Here is a 24,433-nt window from a genome sequence, read left to right as displayed (position 1 = left end):
CACTCTCAAAACAACTGGAGGAATTCCATTTGGGCCTGGAGCTTTGTTGGTAGGTAAATTATCTAGGACGGATTTTACGTATCTTGCCTGTATTTTTAGTGGAACAATTTCCGGAGAGTCAAGTTCTAGTACTGGAACTTTCCGGCTGACTTCCTCTATGGTAGAATTTCTGGAAAATGTACTGGCAAATATATTTGCTTTCCCATGCGGGTCATTTGCAATGTTGCCATCTGAAGATTTTAGTGGGAATGGTTGATGACTTGTTAAAGTTTTTACTGAAAGAATATTGAGTTGATCAGAATATTCTATTGTCATTAGGGTTGTTAAGTAGTTTTGATGCTTCATTTGAAGAAAGTTTGATTTAGCGAGATTCATTGCAGCTTTTGCATGGTCTCTAGCAATTTTAAATTGACAGAGTGGTTCAGATGTTTTTTATTTTAAGTAAGAGTTATATGCTAATGACCTTTGGACTGTTGCTCTTGCACAGCTGCTATCAAACCATTTTGGAGAGTTCGATCTTTTGGTGAACTCTTGGCTCGGTATGAATAAATCCATATCAGTTAGTATTAAGTCATTAATGTGGGACTGGGCATAATTGCCATCACTTGAGAGGAAAGACTGCCATGGAATATCAGCAAGATAATTTCTAAATCCATCCCAGTTTGCCCTATCAAAGTGCCATCGGGTCACCTTGACAGGTTTAGAACGGGAAGGTTTGGGGGTTAACTAATGAGGCTTTGATGAGATTCTGGTCAGAGGATCCAAGTGGTGACAGTACCTCTATCCTGTATTGATCTGATTATTTGTCAGGAATAGATCCATGAGATGGGCATTATAGTCAGGATTATCTGGTATACTGGTTGGCTGCTTTACCAACTGCATGAGATTAAACGATTTTGCAAACAGCTCGCAATCTAGACCAGAATCGTCAGTCCTGGCAGAATGCAATAACCATTCAACATGATGTACATTAATATCACCCAAAATGGTAATTTCGGTGCTACTGTAAGGGCAAGGTTAAGGTTACTCAGCTGTGTGTGTGTGTGTGTGTGTGTGTGTGTGTTTATATATATATATATATATATATATATATATATATATATATATATATATATATATGTATATATATTGTGGTGGATGGGGGACCCCATCATCCACTCACTCAATGTAAAGATGCCATATGATCTACACATTGAGTGAAAAGCCAAATTGTTTCCTGTACTCAGGAAACCATTTACTGTTCTGGGTGGTAACCAAATAACGGGTTTCTGGCAGGGTTAAGTGTCCCCCAGATCCCCCTATCCAAAATCACTTAATCATGGCAGTAGTTTCAGAGAGCCTCGGAGAGCCCAATACCTGCCCAGGGCCCCAACCAAATGGGCAGACTCGAATGGCCATGTGGAATGTTAGAGGTGTAAATGAGGCCAGCAAGAGGGTGGAAGTGGTGAACATGTTCAAGAGTACAAGGTATACTGTGATGGCATTGTGTGAAATGAAGATGAAAGGATGTGAAGTGGGGGAGTGGGAGGGTGTGAAATGTGTAAGTTTGGGCATGAATGGGCGAGGAAGATGCAAGGAAGAAGTTGCTTTGTTGATGAATGAGCTGTGGCAGATTGGAATGAGACACTACAAATGTGTCAGCTCGAGAAGTATGTATGTCAAGTTCAAGTTTGAGAAGGTGAAAGTGACAGTAATTGTAGCGTATGCACCGTGTGAGGACGGGAGTGAGAGAGAGAAAGACAGGTTTTGGGATGTGCTGGGTGAAGTGGTGGGAGAAATGCCCAGGAGCTATAAAGTGATCATAATGGGGGATATGAATGGAAGAGTAGACACTGGTCCTTAGGATGACATAATGGGTTGTTATGGAGTACCAGGAGAAAATTATAATGGAAGCAACTAAAGGATATGTGTCAGGAGAGGAGGTTGTGCATTTGTAACTTGTATTTCAAACACAAGGTTGCACATAAATATACATGGTATTGAGGGAACGAGGACTGTGTTGAAAGAAACCTGATTGATTACGCGCTCATAGAAAGGTCAATGATGGGATTGGTTGCTGATACGAGGGCCGTGAGAGGACGATGTTGAGGTTTATCATGTCATATGAATGTGGTATGCAAGATCAAGCTGAGAGGAGTGAGGTGGATCAGGAGAGAGAGAAGCAGTGAGGGAGAAAGACTGAAAGTTGAGAAGCTGAGGATCAAAGAAATGGCAGATGATTACTTGACCAAAGTAGAGGATGAGTTAGAATCAGTGAACTGGAATGAACTGGATCTGGACAGCCTGTGGAATGCATGTAGGAACTGCTTAGTTAGAAATGCTAAAGCAGTGTGTGGAGTGGCAAGAGTAACAATAAAGCAGAAAGGTATGGCATGGTGGGATGAGGAGGTTAAGAGGGTGGTGGAGGAAAAGAGGAAGAAGTGGCTAAAGTGGTTACAGGACTGGGTTTCAGTTGAAATAAGAACTGAATATATATAGAGCAAGAAGCACATAAAGAGAATAGTGAAGAGGAAAAAGGAGGAATGATGATCTAGGAAGAAAAATGAATGCGAACTACTCCGGAAATAGGAAGTTATTGTTGAAAGAGGTGCAGAAATGTAGAATTTAAAGCACAAAGAAATGTGATGGTGTGAAGGATGTACAGTAGGTGGTAGACTATTAACCCATGGGGATGCAGTAACGACCAGATGGAAAGAATATTTTCAAAGCCTGATGAATGAGAATAGAGAAAGCAGAGCAGCTCTACACATGATTGGTTTTAGGGGTGTGCAGAGAAGGAATGCAGTGCCAGATGTGACACTCACACAGGTGAAGAGAGCTGTGAAGCACCTGAGAAATAGGAAAGCAGTTGGGGTTGATGAGGTGTATGCAGAGAGATACATAAGTGTAGTGGAGAGAGTGCAATGAAGTGCTTGTTGGAGATGGGTAAGAAGGCATGGATGAGTGGAACTATGCTTGCAGAGTGGAAAAAGGCTGTACTTGTACCCCTGTACAAAAACAAAAGTGAGCGAAGTGAGTCAAGGATTATCGTGGCATAAGGTTGTTGAGTGCAGTGGGGAAGGTATATGGAAAAATTACAAGTATTATAGAGAAAGTAAGAGAGATCTCAGAAGTCCTAGTGAGTGATGAACAGGGTGGCTTTAGGAGTGGCAGAGGATGTGTGGATCAAATATTTGCACTGAAACTGATACAGTAGCAGAGAAGGCTTGTGAAAAGGACCATAAGGTGATTTTGGCATGTATGGATCTGGAAAAGGCATATGGCAAAGTGGACAGAGAGGGATTGTGGAAAGTTTTGCACATGGACGGCGTAGATGGTAAGCTGCTAGGTGCCGTCACGAGTTTTTATGATGGTAGTGAGGCATGTGTAAGGGTTAATGGTCATCTAAGTGAATGGTTCACAATTGGTGTGGGTGTGCGACAAGGTTGTGTGATGTTCCCATGGTTGTTCAATATATATATGGATGGGGTGATGAGAGAAGTAAAAACACGAGTAATGGAGAGAGGGATGGCGTTGGTAATGAATGGTGATGGAAGGAATATCTCAGATTTGTTGTATGCTGATGATGCAGTACTGCTTGCAAATACCGGACACGAACTTGGTAGACTACTGCAGAGTTTTGCTGATGTCTGTGAGCATCTTTCCTTAAGAGTAAATGTAGAAAAGAGTAAAGAGATGGTTACTGAGAGAGAAGGTGACTCCCAGTGCGATGTTACAGTGAAGGGTGAGAGACTGGAGTTGGTGAGAGAGTTGTTGTTGTTGTTGTTGTTCTCTAGGCTCTCTGGCCGAACAGCCCCGAATCCCTAAGGAAGGCCATGGCAGAGACCGGGCTTTCCCACAGAGCTCTCAAAGAGTGTATGTTGTGTTGTTGGCGTAGGTGATCGTGTGCAATGCAGTCTTCCATAATGTGCTTAATAGTATGGGATGCTGTGTTGCATTCTGGACAGGCATCAGCGACGGAGTCTTCCAGCCTCTTCTGGTAGCTGAAGAGGGCTGGATAATGCCCGCATCTCAGCCACTCCCAGGTTCTCGGGCCCCGTGAGGGGCTGGGGGGGTTTGTGGTGGTTTGGCCCCCATGCCGTCCTCCTCTTGTCTTCGACAGCCTCTGGGAGGGGTAGACCCACAACAAAGACGCCACCGCTCCAGGTCCTGGTGAGAGAGTTCAAGTACCTTGGTACACTGATAGAAACGAGAGGAAAATGTGCAAAAGAAGTTGAAAGTAGAGTGACACAAGGAAGAAAGGTGGCTGGTGAAATGAAGGCCTTGATAAGAAACAGAGGCTTGAGTGTTGCAACTGCACGAGGCTTGCATGAAGGAATGTTAGTGCCAACTTCAACATATGGATGTGAGACTAGGGTGTGGCATGAAAATGAAGAGTCAAGAGTAACAGCAGTGGAGATGGGACTGCTGAGGTATGTATGTGGAGTACAGAGGGTGGATATGATACGAAACAATGTGATTCGTAAAAGATGTGGAGTGAGGAAGTCGGTGGATACCAGAATGGAGGAGAGTGTACTGAGATGGTATGGACATGTGGAGAGAATGGATAACAACAGAGTGGTGAAAAAGCTATACCTGAGCGAATTTGAAGCAGGGAGGAGACGAGGTAGGCCGAGGAGAAGGTGGAGAGATATGGTGGATGAGTGTGTGAGGAAGAGAGGTTTGGAAGTCGGTGAGGCTAGGGTACTGACAAGAGATCGAGCCGGCTGGATGAATGTTGTGGGGAGAAGTGCATGATCAGGGATTTGGCACCCCTTTTTAACGTGGCAGCATCCGGATTGACTCAATCAGATACGTTTATGTGAAGCTACAGAACGTGGTGAATGTTTTTGGCGTATCCGATAGAGCCAGGATTCAGGGGGCTTGAATGATGAGTGAGTGGAAGTGTGGCCCATTGGACTGGGCAAATTTGGGTTGTGTGGACGTTGCTACCCGTCACCCTGCCCTAGGGTGGGAAAGGAGGTCCGGATGATGACGATGATATATATATATATATATATATATATATATATATATATATATATATATATATATATATATATGTATCTCTCTCTCTCTCTCTCTCTCTCTCTCTCTATATATATATATATATATATATATATATATATATATATATATATATATAAGTCAATCAATCATTTCCTGTGGCACCCCACGGGATGCATAGGGCCTCGATGAACTCTCTCCACCAATATTTGTCTTTTGCCATCTCCTGCAGGTCCCACGATCACTCCTCTCCCGCTTCTCTTTTCATTGTCCTCAGTCAGGTTTCCCTCGGCCTACCCCTGCCTCTTCTTCCTCTAGCAGTCCACTCTGGCACATCCTGTATTAAACTGCTTTCTTTTCTATATATGTGCCCCAGCCATTTCCAGCGAGACAGTCTCACATATTCATCAACTGGTTCCACTCTCGTAATATCCCTTAATCTTTCATTTGTAACTCTGTCTTGCCACTTTACCCCAAGAATCCTTCTCAGTATTTTGTTCTCAAATCCTAATACTTTCTGATCTGTTGCAGTTGTACTGTACCATGACTCATGACCATAAAGTAAAATTGGTCTAACCATGGACTTGTAAATTTTTACTTTAGTATGCACCGAAAGCATACTGTATTATTATTTCAAGCAGATTTCAACATTCCAACTGCTCGCCAAGCCTGTCTAATCCTCTCCTCAATTTCAGTGTTTAATGATCCATTAGATGATACAATCGTTCCCAGATATTTAAAATTTTCTACATTCTTCACCACATTATTTCCAATTACACAATCGATTTGGTTCTCCACGTTCCCCTCTGGGGAAGGGGGAACAGAATACTTCCCCAGTATTCCCTGCTTGTCGTAAGAGGCGACTAAAAGGGACACTTTTATCTACATTCTGTTTGCTGTCTCTCTTTCTCTTGTACTTTGTCTGTCCTAACCCTCTGCATTTTATTTTCTTTTAGTTAATTTCCTCTCTCCAATGTCTGGTTCCTGTGAGTCACTGGCATTGGCTCCAGGGTAGAATATTTTTCGGCCTAAGAAATCTTGATGAACTCCGGTTATAAAGCAGTTCCGTGCAGCCCTTAAGTGGGCAGGGGGTGGTAAGAATCCCACGGTGTAGGAATAAGTTTATACATCCAAAACGAACCTTAAGAATAGGAAATTGAAATTTTCTACCTCTCAATCAGGCTGGTAAAATGGAAGAACTTATTTCAGTGTTCAAGGAATACAATATAGATATTTGTGCTTTTACAGAAACGAGGTTGCTTGGTGTTGATAAAATGAATTTGGAAGATGGTATTACTTTGTTGGTTTCTGGTAGGAGTGATGGAAATCATTACTAAGGAGTAGGTTTATTGTTGAGTAGTGTTGCTTGCAAGGCACTATGTGGGTTTGAGCCAATTAATGAGCGCTTGCTTTATGCACGTTTAAACTCTGACCATGGTAATATCAGTATGGTGGTAGAGTACGCTCCGACAAATGAGACTGCTGATGAAATGAAGGATAACTTTTATGAGCAACTGCAGGATGTAGTGAATAGAGTGGCAAGACATGATGTATTAGTTTGCATTGGTGATTTTAATGCGATTGTTGGCAGTATTAGGGATGGCTTTGAAGATTGTACGGGTAAGGGAGGTGTTGGTATAAGAAACGAAAATGGGGTGCGATTTGGAAGCTTTTGTTTGGCAAATGACCTTATGATTGGTGGAACCACCTTTGAACATAGAAAAATACATAAAACTAGTTGCATTTCACCATGTGGTAAATATTGTAATCAGATTGACCACATTGCAAATAGAAGAAGGCATAGGAGTTATTTGCAAGATGTTTGCCTGAGGTGGGGGGCAGATATAGGTAGTGATCATCAACTTGTGTCAAATAAAAAAAAAAAAAAAAGAATTAAGAGAAACGTTAATGGTAATTGTACAGGAGGTAATAAATATGACTTTGATGAACTGAGAAATGATGAGAACACGAAGGAGAAGTTTCGGTGGGAATGTAGGAACAGGTTTCTGGTCCTGCAGACTTTGATGGATTCTGAAGACAATGATATTAATCAAATGTGGAGAGGGGTAAAAGAGGTTTTGCATGAGAGTGTTAAGGTTACTAAGGGAAAAGTGAGAAGGAAAATGTGGATGTCAGATGAAACATGGAATGCAATTCAGAAAAGGAAAGAGGCGAAGTTAAGAAGTGAACAACAACATGCTGATGGCCAGGTAGTTGAAGTACTTAGAGCAAAGTACTGGAGTATACATTCTGAAGTAAAAAGACTCATTAGACGTGATAAGAGGAGGCTGTATGATGAAAAGGCAACAATTATTAAGTTAAGTAAAAATGACGGTCAGAGCACAAGAGCAGAGTATCAGGCCATAAAGGAGTTGACTGGGACTGAAAAGAGAAGGAAAGAAATACTTGTACGAGATAGAAATGGTAACTTGATGACTAATGATCTGGATATAAAAGGAAGGTGGATGGAGCATTTTGAATCTGCTTTAAATAGACCAATCCCAGCTGAAGAGGACATTTTGCCAGCCGACAGGGATTTACAGATAGAAACAGGGGATATAACCGTGGAAGAGGTAGCAAAATCAATAAAGGAGTTAAAGAATTTTAAGACCTCAGGAGAGGATGGAATATTTCCTAAAATGCTGAAGGTGGAAAATGAAGAGTTCATGAATTGGCTTTTGAAACTTTTTAATGTGGCTTGGGATAATTGTGGAATTCCAGAAGAGTGGAAAAATGGTGTGATTATACAAATACCAAAACAGTGAGATTTAAGTTTCTATGGAAATTGGAGGGGGATAACTTTGACACCTGTAGTTGCAAAAGTCTTTCCCAAAATCTTGTTGAACAGAATAGAGCCAGTAATTGATAAAATTTTAAGAGAAGAACAAGCGGGATTTAGAAAGAGTCGAGGTTGTAATGATCAGATTTTTATTGTAAGGCATCTAATGCAACAAGCTAATGAGATGAAAATGCCACTTAGAATGTGTTTTGTGGATTTTGAAAAGGCGTTTGATAGTGTTTCACGTGGAGCTATATTGAAAATTATGAGATTCTATGGTATACCAGAAAAGTTTGTAAATAATTAGATGCCTGCATGAAGGCACATTGTGTAAAGTAATTGTTGGTGGTTCTTTGAGTGATCCATTTGAAGTTAGGTCAGGAGTGATTCAACGAGGAGCTCTTTCGCCACTGCTGTTTGTTTTGGTTATGGATTATGTTATGAGAATGACTGTAAGGAGAACAGGTGCAGAAATTAATTGGAAAGAAAATAAGAGGCTGATGGATTTGGACTATGCTGATGATATTGTACTGATATGCGGAAGTATTTACGAGATGCAGAGGGTGCTTGATTGTCTGATGGAGGAAGGAGAAAAAGTTGGATTGGTAATAAATTGTGGAAAGACTGAAAAAGTAACACTGGTTATGGATGTGTAATCACATGTGATATATCTGACTGTCTTTCTACGATATCGAATACATCTATATTTACTCCAGTTATTTCAGCTGAGTTACGGCCTCTCTTCTTAACTCTTTCAGTCTGATGAGTTTTTCAATATTTCAGTATGATGATACCGTTTTTGTAGCTCTGGAAGTGGGATGCTTAGGCACAACCTTTATTACCTGTTATTACAAAAGCAGGTTACTAACTGACAGAAACGTTTGATGGCAGCGAAAACTACAGTAACTGCCAAATGATGTCACCGTATTCAAGGGGTTAATTATGAGAGTAAGACTGACAGGGATATCAGCAGGAAGGTACCACCAGAACTGACTTAATGACTGATGAGGAAATGGGTCTGTTGTAAGAGCCTCAACAAGACTCAGCTTCATCCGAATTAACCATGCTTCTCCGGTTTAAAGATTTTCAGCAAACTGGTTACATATTAAAGGGTGTTGGAATGGCGAGTCATACACAGTCACGATTCGAACAGACATACTCAATTCAGTTCGGCCTTGTGTTTGCCTGCATCCAGTTTAGAAATATCTTGGTCTATTCAGTTATATACATGGCTAGCCAGGCACGACATATGAAAGTTGGCTTGTCGGGGGTTTGTTAATTTAATGCTTTTAATCTAAGCGAGAATATTCCTGGTGAATTTGTATACTGTCAAATTATTATTGATTTATAATGATGAAAAATTCTTGAATTGGATGCGTAATTTTGTCCTCGTCCTTCATTAAAAAAATAATCGAAGCCTCTGAAGGTGAATGAAAATGTCAGAATAAGGTATGAAATTACTAGCCATGGCGTCACCGTACTGAAGAGTAGTAGTGATGGTTGAGGTAACAGGTACACTCTCCTCCGCGCCAAACCATGGAAAGTAATTTTCATTCAACTCTCCATTCCTACTCTCACAAACAAAGTTTGGCTCAGCTCAACATCCTAAACCTAAAGGATAATGTTTTCTGTTGGTATTAAATATATTAAGGTTGAAAGAATACGTAACCTATTACAGAACTAAATTCAGAACTAATGGATATGATTGCTCCACCATTGAAAGCCAAAACATTTCATTCATCTCGCACTAGTGTCTCTCACAAACAACACACCTACTTGAACACAGATGCTGAATGTTAGTGATGTGTGTTGAACCTAAATATATTAGTGTTGCAATAATACTTCTTGACGGATCGAAAATGTAAGAACTGAGTTATTGAAATGTTGAAACCAGCAAGGTTTCTTTTACAGCAGTCAGAAATGATGGGAGAATGAGAAATAAGGTGTGAAATAGACGCAATAACTACTGAAACGGTCGCTGTGCTGGACGCTGAGAGAACTGTGAAGGGTAGACTCATCAGTATATGAGTGAAATGGTCTACATTTTTATACATCAGATGACTGATGAATAGAAAGAATAATGTTGGTGACAGGACAGGACCTGGCCAACACCACTGTTGATAGCTTTACAAAAGGAGAAAAGAAAAATGCTCTTTAAGTGCAACTAACCTCTTTCCTCCTATCTATCTCTTTGATGAGAGGATTAGTGTGTTCAGAAAAATATCTGCCTGGAGCATAACGGACCATCCAAGGCTCAAAACCCCATCTCCATCCGTTAGTTTGAACTAGGTCTTCGAGGGTCTCGGGTGAACGTGTTGTGCCCTGGATGGTGAGGTGGGCTACGAGGGAGGATTTGAACCCCGTCGATATAACTAGGCAGAACACAAGCCACCAGCCCACATGCATCTGCAAAATCAAGAGATTGGATAGCATTAGATGTGCCTGTAAGATATGGTGTTCTTATAATCTGGGCACCCTATACTGTATATGCCACATATGTCAAGGATGGATTGACAAGTAGACTGACGACTTGAGTAACATCACTGATTTCAGTAATGCTCCGAACACACAGAATATGATGAACACAGCGCTTTTTTCATTATAAAGAGGAAATAATCACAGCAAGTCGAGGACTTCCTGGGATGCTAGAAGGGTCAAAGACAATTTTTCCTAATGCGTACTCCCACCGTCCAAAAACGCAACATAAAAGGGATAATGATAATTTAGATGATGAAAACGAAGGTAGTGAAGATGATGGAAGATGACAATGAACTTGGTGTTAGAAACTTATGATGAAAAATATCAATAACAAAAGATGAAAGCGATAAAATGGAAGATAAAAATTATACAGCTGAAACAATACGCACCTGTCCTGAAAAGCTGGAGGAAGGGTCTGACATGGACTCCTCCAGGAGTGCTGCCCAACTGTACAAAAGGGTTGTGCTGATGCGAAGTGGAGTCCCACCCATTGCCCACACATATATCCAGTGCAACATCCACAGCACAACCGCCCACACCACCACACACACCAGCACTCCCAACCAAACCATAGCTGAGAATTTTTGGTTAGGTTTAATGACTTTAGATAAACACTTCAGGCCAGAGGTATTTCTGATATATTATTCCCTGCGGCGAAGCCGGCCGTTCTATATGTGGTAGACCTGGGGGATTTTTTCTTTTTTTCTTTTTTTATTTTCCTTCTGGGAAAGTTAGAGTATCTGTTCTTGGAGAACTCTGATCGATTATTTTATAAGATGAAAAGTTTCTCAGCTTGAAATTTTGAGTTGATTTAACATGTCAGCTGTTGTGTCAGCTGACATATCAGCTGACAATTAGGCGATTATAAATTTCTGCAATAAGGAGGAATTTCAGCGAGTTTCTTATGAAATACAAAATTGGTCAGCTTGAAATTTCGAGTTGATTATACACATCAGAAGTTGCATCAACTGATTACTTAACAATTTTCAATTTTGACCAAAATAAATTTTAATAAAACAGTTTCACATACTGTATGAGCTTCAAAGAAAGAAGTTTGAAAGGTGGCTGCAGTAGTTTCGCCGCAAGTCTGTGAAGATAATCACTTCGTGTTTGTGTCTTCATACTTTATCGATATGATATGTTTTTTAACCCACCCTCATATATATATATATATATATATATATATATATATATATATATATACACTGACATACTTCTAAACATAATAGCATGTTTATACCACGTTGAGTACACCGCTATATATATATATATATATATATATATATATATACTTCTAAACATAATAGCATGTTTATACCACGTTGAGTACACCGCTTCCCGTCCGATCAGCGAAGTTAAGCAACGTTGGGTCTGGTTAGTACTTGGATGGGTGAACGCCTGGGAACACCAGATGCTGTTGGCATCCCTACGTCAAGTGGGGTTGGTGGAGGTTTAGTGCCCCTCCCTGTAAAACAATTAACTCTAAGCCCTTGGCCACCCTGTCTGGGATACATGGCATCTGGCGATGATGATGATGATGATAAACATACAAAAACACAGAAATCCAAAATTTTCATGTTTGGTTTGACATTCACCACAGAGATCCTCGTGGAAAGCCTAAATTAAAAACGAAAATGTGGGTGCATTAATTTTGCTCAAGTAAAAATTTTACAAATTTTCAAGCGAAACGGTGGGAAATAAAAAATAAAGGAATGGCACTGAACTGAAGGTGTCTGGAAGAAAGAAAGAAGAAAGAAACTGAGGATATACTGTAGGTTAGAGTGTCTTGAGTAATCACTTCTTGCACCTATATTTCTTACGTACCTAAGTATGAAAGAAAAAAATACGGTAAAAGTAAAGATAATAAAGTGGAAAAAATAAATGTGACTGGCTTCAAGCAGCTAATAAAACACCCGTGAACTACGCGCTGTAAAAGGGATTAAATTAACTAACCTGCGAATGGTCTAATGAGGGCCAGGTGTTGTGGCAGTAACTGTGGCTTTAGGGACACTACTATGATTAAGCCTGAGGGATACACCCTAATATAATCAGCCACCCTTAATCGGGTTCTTGAAATGGCTACGATTGTGGACAGATCAGCTTCCTGTCTCTGTATCTGGCCAACAACGCCATTGAAATTTCCGTCTTCATCTTCGATCCCCGACATCTGTGAAGGATCAGCGTACACGTCATACCTGTGCAGAATGTGGAAATGTAATGAGTGTTTCTTGAAAATGGACTAAATTATAGGAGGTTCATCTTGTGATAATTTTGCGATATCAGTGAATAAATGCAGTGTTAACATAGGGCCAATACTAAACCATTTTGAAACTACAATTAATGACTATATGGAGGAAAATGGTCTTTAATTCACACACAGGGTCATCGGAGTGGTTATACATTTTTTTTTTTCTTCAGCCACTCTCAGTTATCACTCGGTGATACTGTCTCAGTGCTCTGGCTTCTTCTGGGGTCTTTGTAACTGACAGCCATGACCGCCGCAGGTGAGAATGACGCCATATTTGACATATTATCTAAGTAACTGTTATTAGGTAATTGAAAAAGTGTATAAGTTTTCCTTTGTTATATGAAAAAAAAAATCTTATCTCCAAAATGAGATGAATGGTAAATGTACGATATGCCTTTTAGTTAAATCATCATCATCATCATCATTCCGAGTACTTTTCCCACCTGCATGATGGATGAGAGAGGGCCCATAAAACCATGAAAAGGAAAATAATATGATAGTAGGAAAACTATTCAGCAGCACGCCAAATGAAATCGATTACACAACTACGTATACACTCACCATTCAAATCCCAGAATACTGGCTTCGCCTAACAGATACATCTTTCCACACGTAGCATAATAATTACGTATCAGGCACACTAAATCCAACGACCATCAAGCTAAATGGAGATGCCAAACCCTTTCATGCACTCCTCCGTACAACATCCTCATTAACAATTATCACTGCTATTGTCATCACTATCACCATTTTCACTAACATTAACACATCACTACAAATAACACCACTGAGATCTTTAATCGCCGCTGCCACCTCGGCTGACACTAAATCCTTTCACCAGAATTGGTTTAAATCGAAAAATTACAGAAACTAATACACAACAGTTCGACCCTAACTTCTACATTTTCATGGTTTTGCCTGAGTAACATGTTCAGATGGTTGAGAGTATCTAAAAACAACTTACGTAAAGTTAAGCTTGCCGGACAGAGAGACGAGCAGGCGAGTGTCAGTGGAATCTGCTAATGTAACCAAGTTGTCAGGGCCGTCATTTGCTTCGTAGGCTACATATGGAAAGACTGGCACTGAGATGACCCTCATTCTGTAGCCCATCAGATTCCGTAGTTGCTCTGCATGAGAGTGAAAAAATAATGATCTCTTTAAAATTTACAAGATACTTATATTCTAACTCTCTCAAGCTCATGTACAGTACGTCCTTGCTAGGTGAACAAAATGTATTGACAATAGCACCATTATAAAAGAAATCAAAATTATTTCTGAAGTGTTTATCCTTACCACAACAATGGCGTATTTATTATATAATTCTTATTATCCCGTGATAGATTTATTCAGCATCAGAAATAAAATAACAAGTGAAGACATTAAGTATAGGTCGGTATTTTCGTCGGTTAATCTGACTCCCTTGCACCTTTTCCTTTTTAGTTAATTTCTACTTGTGCCTTGTTAGTAATCTTTTCTGTATTATTTATTTCATCTATATTGAAAATAAAAATACATCAACAGTATATAAGGTACTGTAGACGAAATACATCGCTGAAGAAAAGGTACTAGGGAGCCTGTTTAACTAGCAAGAATACGGGTCACTGCCTTCATTAACTCGTCACTTCCAGGTGCTTCTTGTGAGGTGAATATTATCATCTGGCAGCATTTTTTTTCTTTTATATTTTTGTCTTTCGATCACAGGTCCAGAGGCCAAGGCCATTAGGCCATTTTTTTTTTTTTTTATCAGTTGTATTAATTATTTTTCTTTTAAATATTTATATAATTCAACATTTTTGCAAAGTGAATATACAAAATCTCTATTTGTTTTCTGGCAGCAGCAAATCTCAGTATAATAGATGTCCTCTAAATGAAAACGTTTTCCGTTTTCTCTTCGGCTTTCGAGTGCAATGTTAACCGATACTCTCAGTCTTGCAACAGCTCAACTCTGAGACTATCTTCCCCAGTCAGTATATCTGTTCATTCCACCTCTTTTTACGGAATGTGTCCAGGTATCCGGAAATGAACGAGTTTTGTTGTTGGATATCTTTTTGTGAATGTTTATTTGTAATATCTGTGCTGGCTTCTACTATATGACTCTTCTTTTCTTTCAAGATGAAAAAAATTCCGTGTCATTGATTGTTCATTTGTGCTTCATCAAACTTTTTTCCTCCACAACAGAAGCGTAGGGACTCGGGGTTAGGCTAATCAGTTTGTACATTTAAGGCGAGGATGACCAGCCTTCCTCGTCCCAAAGTGGCATTATGTGAGCAATATACTCCAACATTCGCTGGGATGTGAACCCATCAGGACCCCATCTCGCTGGAGCACTTTATCTCACTGGGCCACGAAGCATCGTTTTGTTGTAAGATTATCACCCAACATACTAGTGGTTTCTGGGTACACACGAAACTGACTTGTCACTCCTTGTAGAGTCAGCCAGATCAAGAAAACATTTCGCTTGTCACTCTGCGCAGAGCCGGCTAAATGCAGCCTTACATCGTAGGCGAATTATGCAAGTAACAGAAATTTCTGCAACACACTGAAATTTGGTTTAATAAGGAACACTGATATTTAGATTTATTATGAAGATAAAAAAGTTATTTTATGGGTATAATTCTTGCCATTACAGTACCTTACTTATATTCTGTGGGTCTTACTTCTACCATTATACTAATTTGTAATACGAGTATAGGGGTATACTCGTAGATTCTACGACTGTATTTTTTTTTATATGTAACTATAACTTTTACCACTGTCTTAACTCATAATGTACTAAAATAATCCTCTCATCATGGCGACGTGCAGCAATTTTGTTATAATCTTTCAATTTTTTACACCATTTTGAAATTATCTGAAAAGACTAAGTGCAGTTATCGTGAGATAAGTTTTTGGTGGAGAGCTACTTATGGACCATCCTGCAGCGAAAACAGTCATTGAGCCAGACATTGACAATCTTCGTACCCTATGACACTGACTAAAATTGGTAACTGCTGCAAAAGGGTATCCAAGGAATTTATTGACGTATTTCATCCATCCATGATGTAATCCCCTTTTGCCCCATTAGAAGCTTAGAAGCTCGGGGCTAGGCAACACTGTCATGACATTTGAGATGAGGGTGGCTAGCCTTACTCGCTCCTTCGTGGTATTATGTGAGGAATATTCGTCAACTTTTTTTTTTTTATGCGAGGAAGAAGGAACCAAAGGCTAAGCCAGCAAAACAGTTCCTTCCAAGAAAAAAAAAAAACAATAAAAAAGAGAGCCAAATTCAAGATCCGTTCACTTCGACATGAATGGACACATTGCGTTTGAAAGATTGGGGATCATACGAAGTAGGAAATACAGACAGAGGGAGACAGTTCCAGAGCTGCCCTGTTGCATAAATGAAGGACTGGGAGTAACGGTTAACTCCTGCATAGGAGAGTTGGACAGAAAAGGGATGAGAGTTTGTTGCTAGACGGGTGCTACGCAACCCTCGTAGAGGTGCAGGGATGCAAGCAGACAATTCAGAGGAGCAGTGACCATTCACGTAGCAATGTGAAAGTGACAAAGAGGCAACAGTGCGGCAAAGAGACAGGTTGAAGGGGGCCAGTAAGAGGAGGAGAGTTGATGAGCCTTTGACTGCACCCTATTGAGAAGAGCTGTATGTGGGGAGCCTCCCCACACATGAGAGTTGTACTCTAAATAGGGACGAATAAAACCAGCGTATAAAGTCAACAACTGTGCAGGGGTAAAAAAGGCACTGGTTGGCTTCGCACACCTAATCTCTTGGAAGCAGATTTTAGAAGAGATGCAATATGATCTTTCCAAGATAAGTCCCGAGTGAATGAAACCCCAAGCATGTTCCAGGATGATGCAGGATTGAGCTGGATATTATTAATCATTGTTCAAGGATGATGCAGGGTTCAGCTGGTTATTATTAATCATTAGTGGGTGCACCTGTGGAAGATTTTGACGGGTTGATAGGTGTAAAAACTGAGTCTTTGATGCTTTAAAAACAACAAGATTAATTTTACCCGACTCAGAGATACGAGCCAAGTCGAGACATTAGGTGTGCAATAGCCTCATCCCTTGTTTGTTGAAGTAACTGCTGAGATGGACGCTGCGGAAACCAAATGGAAAGGTGAAGGGTGGACTCATCAACGTAGGAGTGGATAGGGTTAGATGTACAGCTTAGAAGATCATTGATGAATAAAAGGAAGAGAATTGGTTATAGGACAGAGCCCTGAGGAACACCACTATTCATAGCTCAAGGAGAAGAACGATGGCCGTCCACAACAGCAGCTATAGAACGACCAGAAAGGAAACTATAGATGAAGGCACAGATAGAAGGATAGGAACCGTAAGAGGGCAGTTTGGATATTAAAGATTTATGCCAGACTCGATCGAAAGCCTTTGTTATGTCAAGTGCAATGGCAAAGCTTTCGCCAGTGCACCCAAAGGAGGATGACCAGGAGTCTGAAAGGTAGGTGAGAAGATCGCCAGTGGAGCGTCCCTGATGGAACCTATACTGATGATCAGAAAGAAGGTTGTGATAGGAAAGATGCTTTAAAATTTGTCAGTTAGGAATAGACTCGAAAACTTTTGAGACACAGGATGTTGAAGCAATTTGACGATGGTTAGAGGGCTGGGAAAGGTCACCCTTCTTTGCGACTGGCTGAATGAAAGCAAACTTCCAGCAAGAAGGAAAGGTACAAGTTGAAAGACAAAGGCGAAAGAGTTTACCTAGGCAGGGTGTAAGCAAAGAAGCACAGTTCTTGAGGACAACATGAGGGACTCCATCAGGCCCATATGCTTTGATAGTAATGAGTCCAGTGATGGTAGAAAACACATCAGCTGAAGACATTTTAATGTCAGCCATGAGGAAGTCAGAGGGGTGGAAGTAATGTAGGAACAGCACCAGAAAAGTCAAAGATGGAATTGGAGGAGAAAGTCTTAGAGAAGAGAGCTGCTTTATCAGTAGAAGAAAGAGCTACAGAGCCATCAGAGTACAAAAGAGGAGGGTTGGATGATGAGGTAAAGTTGTTATAAAGGTTTTTGGCAAGGTGCCAGAAGGAACGGGAAGAATTCGAGTTGGAGAGTTGAGAGCATATAGTACAGATGAAATTATTTTTAGCAGAGCGAAGAACAGACTTAGCAGGATTCTGGGCAGAAACATAAAAAATATGTGATTCAGGGGTGGGTTGGTTCCGGTATCTTTTATAGGCCCTCTCCTTGTTGCAGACAGCATTAAAATAATCGTGATTAAACCAAGGCTTTCTTGAATTAGTCAAAGGATATGAGAAAGGAATGTATGCTTCCATGCCCGAGAAAATAACCTTTGTAATGAACAATGCACACTCAGATAGCTCCCGTCCATGGAAGCAATAATCATTCCAGAGCAAGTCAAAGAAATACTGCCTGAGGGCCTCCCAATCCGCAGATCCAAACTGGCACAGACGACATTTCTTTAGAGGGTCCACAGGCCATACCGTAGCGATAGTACAGGTTGAGGTAATAAGGTTATGATCAGAGGAGCCCAATGGGGAGGAAAGATTAACAGTGTAAGCAGAGGGATTAGTTGTAAGGAAGAGGTCAAGTATGTTGGAGCTATCTCCAAGACGATCAGGGATACAGGTAGTGTGCTGTGCAAGCTGCTCTAGGTCATTAAGGATAGAAAAGATGTAAGCTTGTTCACCAGGCGGATCAGTGAAAGGAGAGGAGAGCCAAAGGTGGTGGTGAACATTGAAATCACCTAGAACAGAGATCTCAGAGAAAGGAGAAATGGATGGAATGTGTTTCATTGTAGAAGTAAGATAGTCGATGAATTATTGATAGTCAGTAGAATGAAGAGATAAGTAAACAGTGCAGATATATTTAGTTAGAGAATGACAGGAAAGCCGAAGCCAGAGAGTAGAGAAATCAGAAGAATCAAGTTCAGGATTACGAGATCAAGATGGGTCGTTGAGTACATAGACACAACAGCCACATTTGGCTTTGAAATGAGTATAGAGAAAGTAGGAGGATACAGGAAAGGGTTTGCTGTCAGTTGCCTCAGACAGCTGAGTCTCTGTTAAGAAGAGAAGGTGAGGCTTAAAGTAAGAGAGGTGGTGTTCAACAGAGAGAAAGTTTGAGGAAAGGCCTCGAATGTTGCAGAAATGAAGATGTGAGTCAGAAAGTGGTTCCAGTTAAGTCTAGGAGTCGTCACCGGGAGAGGGGCGGATGGTGGGGGCATTTATGGTCCACCCCCCCGTGGACTCTGAGGCATGGTTATAGTGTTGCGAGTTTGCACTGAAACAACTGGAAAAAATATAGAACAAAGCTGCAAGAATTATTAATAGTCCTGCAATTAGAAATGTATTTCCTCCCCTACAAGTAAGAGGGGATTTTGCCTCCCTTGCATTATTTTACCGATACTTCAATGGGAATTCCTCAGACGAAGTTACATCCATTGTGCCACCTCTCCATGCCTTCCCACATGGCACACAGACATCTAGTAGCGCTCATGAGTGGACTGTCACACAATTACTGTATACTGCAAAACTGTTGACTACCAGAATTCATTTATTACCCGAACTGCATCCTACAATATATTGCAGAACTGTTGACTATCAGAATTCTTTTATTACCCGAACTGCATATCCTTGTAACGTGCTTCCCCAGAATAGTTTCCCCCCAAACTTCAACATACACCAATTCAAGCCCAACTGTTACAGATTTTCTATGAATGAATGACACCTGTAATTTGGTGTATGGATTATTTCTTTTCTGACCTCTATTAACATTGCGATAAAAAAAAATCTTGGAGGTATACTTTTATGTGCCACATCCCTTTGAACTATCTCAACCCACTAGACCACCTGTCATAATATTTTAGCTTACAACCGAAGATATTATTCTTCTAATTGAAATTCATCGCAGTCAAAGGATTAACACTCGAGCTTCTGTTTATCACTTTCATCTAAGTAGTACCTTCTGGCATTACTTAAGGTATAATGTTAGCAGTGCTGCAATCATAAATGTGTTATGGCAGGACCCTGTTAGCAGCAGGGACCGAGCTAGCATCACCTTTGTCCGAGTCACTTATTGTATTCAAACTAGAGCCTCTAGGGAGACTTCAGCAATCTTTTGTGTCTAATTAGATGCAAGTCGATGACGTCTATTTACGCCTCTGTTTAAGGTACATTTGGTGGCATGTTAGATTATTATTATTATTTTATGCCAGTCAGCCTGGTGCCCGTCAGCCAGGCTACGCCTATACTGTCACAGCGTAGAAATCGATCTCTTATGTGAATCGTGTTAAGAGCCTCTTTATGTATATTACATATAATGATTAATTATTGTACATATGTCAATAAAAGATAAGAATAAATAAAGACATTTCATGATTAGAAATAAATGTGAATAATACATCAGCTTGGAGACGTTTGGTATCAGTAGCACACTGCCCGGCCGATCCTCTGCCTGACAGTGTCTTTATGGAATGAGGTGGCGGTCAAGGCCCTTATCCTTACCCTAATATCTCCTATTAGTGGCATGCACTTTAGTCATGCCTTTTGGAGGGTTTGACACATACAGCAAATGCTGTTCTTGAGAAAAAAAAAAAAATTAACACTCCAAGTCTCCTGCATTATATGCTTAATAGATGAAGGCCACATTCACACCTGCTGGTTTTTGGTGAGGGCAATTTGAGGCTTGAGTTCTGCATCACTTTACCCGTGTTCCATAGAAGTTAGAACCCATATCTGCAAGTGTTTTGCCGGATAGTGATGTAAACTTCCCAAAACCATCCACGTCAGCAAGTTCTTGACGTGTACGTGGCATAAAATCGTCTGGCATTAGCTGGAAATATCATGACAATGAGAGTCGTAACATGTTTAAGAAAACTTTAAAAATTTTATCATCCAGGTTGCTATTTATCAATCTAAATCCAGACGTCTTAATTGCAGAGGCAGCGGACACGTGCGAATCACCTCCGTGCCACCTTGACCTTCATCATAGAATTGTCCTCCCCTTAAATCTTAACCTTCCTGTCATATACATCTGAAGCCCATCCCTCTATCTACTCCTTGGTCTCCCCCTCTCCCTCCCTTTCAACACGTTATTCATATTACACTTTCCTAGTCAGTCTCTCTCTTTCCATTCTCGCAACATGGCCAATGCATCTAAAGTACTTCTCTTAATGCTTTGTAGCACATCCACAATAACGCCTTCCTCATTCGTCTGTTTATTGCTTCACGTAACTTCACATGCTCACCAGCTTATGATGGACGTAATATTCAACCTACAGAAAGTCGCGGCAATAAAACATTTTAAGTTGCAATAAAATACCTTCACCATGCAGGAGACAGTGATCAATCTGGAGTGATGTAATGTTGTCATTCTGGACAAAATGGTCGTTGGCTTTCCCTTCACTGCAGTAGAGGCACCGTTTGTACACCCTCACCCGCTCCTCCACGTTCTTTATCTCTGCAAGAATGGTATGTCTGGATAAGTCATGAGTTACGGGTAAACATCAGATGTAGAGAAACTTCCAAGGAATAAAATAGGAATACTTTAGTGGAAGACGGCTGAAAAGTCACACTCTTGTGAATACTGATGAAGACAAAGTAACCCACACTGGCAGAGGAAAAGATATATTCCACACAGTTTTGGCGATTGCCGACGCCTCTTCAGCGGAAATACTGACCAAGATCGATACATAGCAAACAGAACCGCTGGTTCTGTACCTGATGGCTACGCCTCACATTTCCCCAACTGTACCTCACGTGACTTCTCCTCACTCCACCACGACACTGCCCATTACCTGAGGGAGGTATTACGACGGCTGGCAGGGATCTAGTTACCAATCCTCTCATTAATGAATCTGTTTTGCGCATGCTTTCACAAAGGTTGAAACTGGTATATCTGTCTTTACACACAACCTAAATTAATCTGCCTATTTATTGGTACATTTGTACAGCATTTCACAGGAATTCCAGCTGATTACATGGTAGTTTTCGGGTGAGTGAACATATACTGCATTATTTGTGTTGCCTGTCTTACATGCATGCTTATTTTCCATAATATGAGTATCTAGATGTTGGTCTGTATATCCACTGAAGAAGATGATAGTAACTGCAGAAACTGTTTAGAAAATATCTCTTCGTCAGCCCGTGTGGGTTTTCTGTCACGAGTGGATGTTGGGCATTTCCCTCAGAGACAGGCATAGAAACGAGGAAGTAATGATGAGAGCACCTTTGGTGTTTATCACTGAGAATATCAACAGCGAGTTTGAAGTGGTACGGTTATGTAGTGAGAAGACAAGAGAAAGCGTCGCCCAAGAATGCGTGGAGAAGGCTAGTGGAAGTAAGGAAGTTAAGAGGAAGGTAGAAGATAGGGGGAGAAATGTGGCTCAGAGAGAGCTGTTAGACGCTGGGCTCGAGGAGGAGGATGCCACGTGGATAGACAGCTATGAAGAAGACTCGTTGCGGGAACCAGTACTTAGCAAAAGGAAAATAATAGCCACTGATGATGTAAGATGCAATGTTCTTTTGTTAAACTGTACCGTTTTGGTTAATATAATAATTATGAGAGAGCGAGTGGAGCTAGCGAAGCAATGTTTATGTTCAGGTGAGAAATGAACGGCCCGACATGCTACGGCCCGGCTGCAATGGTTTTCAGAAGTTAATAACTTTTCTACTATGTGAGACAGAGACGAGATTCTTTAAGGAGGTAGTAGATACATTCAATAAATTTTGTTTTTAGTCATATATTTACTCATGAGATCCTGTGGAAGTCCAGCTTTCTAAGGGAACGTACCGAGGACTTCAGTTGACATGCTCCACTAAGAAATCGAATTAAAAAAGATTTCTTGTTGTAACACTTGTCTTTTCTGACATGAATTCTAAAAATTAAATATCGGATATTACGCTCATAATTTTACATGAACATTTTTTCTATGTCTAACGGGTGAAATCAGCAAGGATAATCTCCCCATTTCTAGGTTTTATCATTTGTTCAATAGTCAGGCGTTAGCGACGCAGTTCACTGACACGATAAGTCGGAAGCAGAGAACTAACATTGAGCGTGTGATAAATACTATAGCGCCTCGCTATATGCATATCCAAAGAGAAAACGTGAGAGAGTAAATATTTTAGCTCGATTATTCTTATGTTATTGTTCAACTACCTCACCAGAAATGTTGAAAGTTTACACCAAGATGAAATTATAATGATAGGGGTATGTACAAACGCTCGCTCGCTCGTTACGCGCTCACAAAGTGCATTTCATTAGCAGTACTTGTTGCTGGTGGTGGTTGTTGTGGTTCATTTGAAACGTGAAACCAGCAGGCTGGATATTCAAGCTGCCTTTCTGCAGAACGCCATCCTCCGTTAAGTGGATAGGGAAGGAGTTCTGGGACGCGTGCATAACTGGGCATCAAAGGCATTCAGTATTGTCAGTGGCACCATATACAGTAAATGTGGCTTCCTCCAGCATCTCTCAATGCCGTGATATACTGTACACAGTTGTATGATTTACACCATAAGATGAAATTGTGTTTGGTTTTTAGGCCTACTTACGGGATACTTTTTTCAGCGTTTTATACTGTTTTACTCGTTTTTCTTTTTTAATCCCCCAAATTATATAATCTGATGTTGTTGGTGGTTGAAAAAGTGTTCTCAGAAATTAAAGTAACCTCATCTGTCCCCATAAAAGACATGAAGTGTTTTGGTGGGGAATGTTGGGGTCTGTTGTGCATGGTAAAGCAGTGCCACCTGAATACATTACATTCTCTTTCCGCGTGGTTAGATGAGGTTATCATTATATAGAAAATAACCTTTCTGATAAACTGCAACATCAAATAAACGTGTATTGGGAAAAATAAAGCTCTTTGAAAAAAAAAAAAAAAATCCGTAAAAGAGGTGCCCATGGATTTAATAATGACCTTGTGTTCATTGTAAAGCTTCGGTCACACATGGACCCTTTTCAGGTATGAACATTGAACATGCATGACGAAGGTCCAGGTCGACCCAGTGCTGTTGTTTGTTCCCTGTGAACAATTTCCATATAGCTGACAGAAAAATATACCTGTACTGCATGTAACACCTTCCACTGGCGTAGCAGGCAGAAAGGTGTGAGTGAACTTTTACTCATGCCAACACACAGAGTGAAACTGCTTGAAAACAAATCGATTTTTGTTTACAGACAAAGGACCATTACTGAGCAGAGGAAATCCGCCTGACAACAGAAAGACTACGGTATGATAGCTATGTAATTGTCGTCATTAGGGGCTGATGTAGTTTTAAACAAGGTTATGAATTCAATGCAATATGTGGAAAACTTATAGGACCGTAGTGTTTGACAGTCTCACCACTATCATCAGCGGAGAAGCTAATGCGTAGGCGTGGCTCAAATCGTGAAGTCTTACACAGAGGGGGTTGGATGGCAATGTATACTGCGTGGATGGTGTTGCGAAGGCTAGGATGGAGTAGGACGTTCACCATTCCTGCAAACCCACCCACCACCACCACACGCGTGTCAGACATCTTCCATAGGCCAGCATCATCCATCAGCCTAAGCGAGAATTCCCTTTTAATGCTGACACCTGGAGCCCTGTTCCCGTCCTCTTACGCGGCTTTTTAACATTACCTCTTTAAATCTGCATTCGGTAGGTTGATTCTACAGCGTACTTATTCTAACCCGATAAATAGTTAGTAGCCACTTTCAGAAAGGTTCATGGTTGAGTGTAGTCACAGTGGAAGAAAAATCTGAATGTTTACTAAGGAAAAGCATTCATACAAAAAATAGACACTAATATTTTGCCGAATTTCATGCAAGTGCGTCTTAATATTCAAGTTGGAGTTGTTCAGTTACCTCCGATACAAACAAACCTCCGCCAGACTATGTTGATATAAGTTAACCTTAAATTTCCCTTAATGTTGATATTTAGCCCTGGTCTCTTTACCAAATGCGATTTTTGTGTG

General features: G+C 40.6%; 1 protein-coding gene and 1 pseudogene across 1 annotated transcript in view; one reads left to right on the top strand and one right to left on the bottom strand.

The window, feature by feature from the left end:
- The window catches only part of LOC145397262 (glutamate receptor ionotropic, delta-2-like), a 29,431-nt gene extending 5,436 nt beyond the window's left edge, over nucleotides 1–23,995 (bottom strand). Inside the window, exons 1-6 of the mRNA XM_080270460.1 lie at nucleotides 23,821–23,995; nucleotides 20,799–20,936; nucleotides 13,456–13,618; nucleotides 12,197–12,438; nucleotides 10,633–10,817; nucleotides 10,010–10,171 (exon numbers count right to left, since the gene is read on the bottom strand). Coding sequence (XP_080126586.1) covers nucleotides 10,010–10,171; nucleotides 10,633–10,817; nucleotides 12,197–12,438; nucleotides 13,456–13,618; nucleotides 20,799–20,936; nucleotides 23,821–23,995 — 1,065 coding nt within the window. The remainder of the gene's footprint in view (nucleotides 1–10,009; nucleotides 10,172–10,632; nucleotides 10,818–12,196; nucleotides 12,439–13,455; nucleotides 13,619–20,798; nucleotides 20,937–23,820) is intronic.
- On the top strand, nucleotides 11,550–11,666 carry LOC145397308 (5S ribosomal RNA; annotated as a pseudogene).
- Nucleotides 23,996–24,433: the final 438 nt, after the last annotated feature.

This window comes from Coenobita brevimanus, chromosome 40 (assembly GCF_032717465.1).
Source record: "Coenobita brevimanus isolate Jiangsu-jjx chromosome 40, ASM3271746v2, whole genome shotgun sequence".
In the NCBI taxonomy this organism is placed as follows: Eukaryota; Metazoa; Arthropoda; class Malacostraca; order Decapoda; family Coenobitidae; genus Coenobita; species Coenobita brevimanus.
Note: the sequence above shows the minus strand (reverse complement) of the source record. Positions and strands in the feature narration are given on the sequence as shown.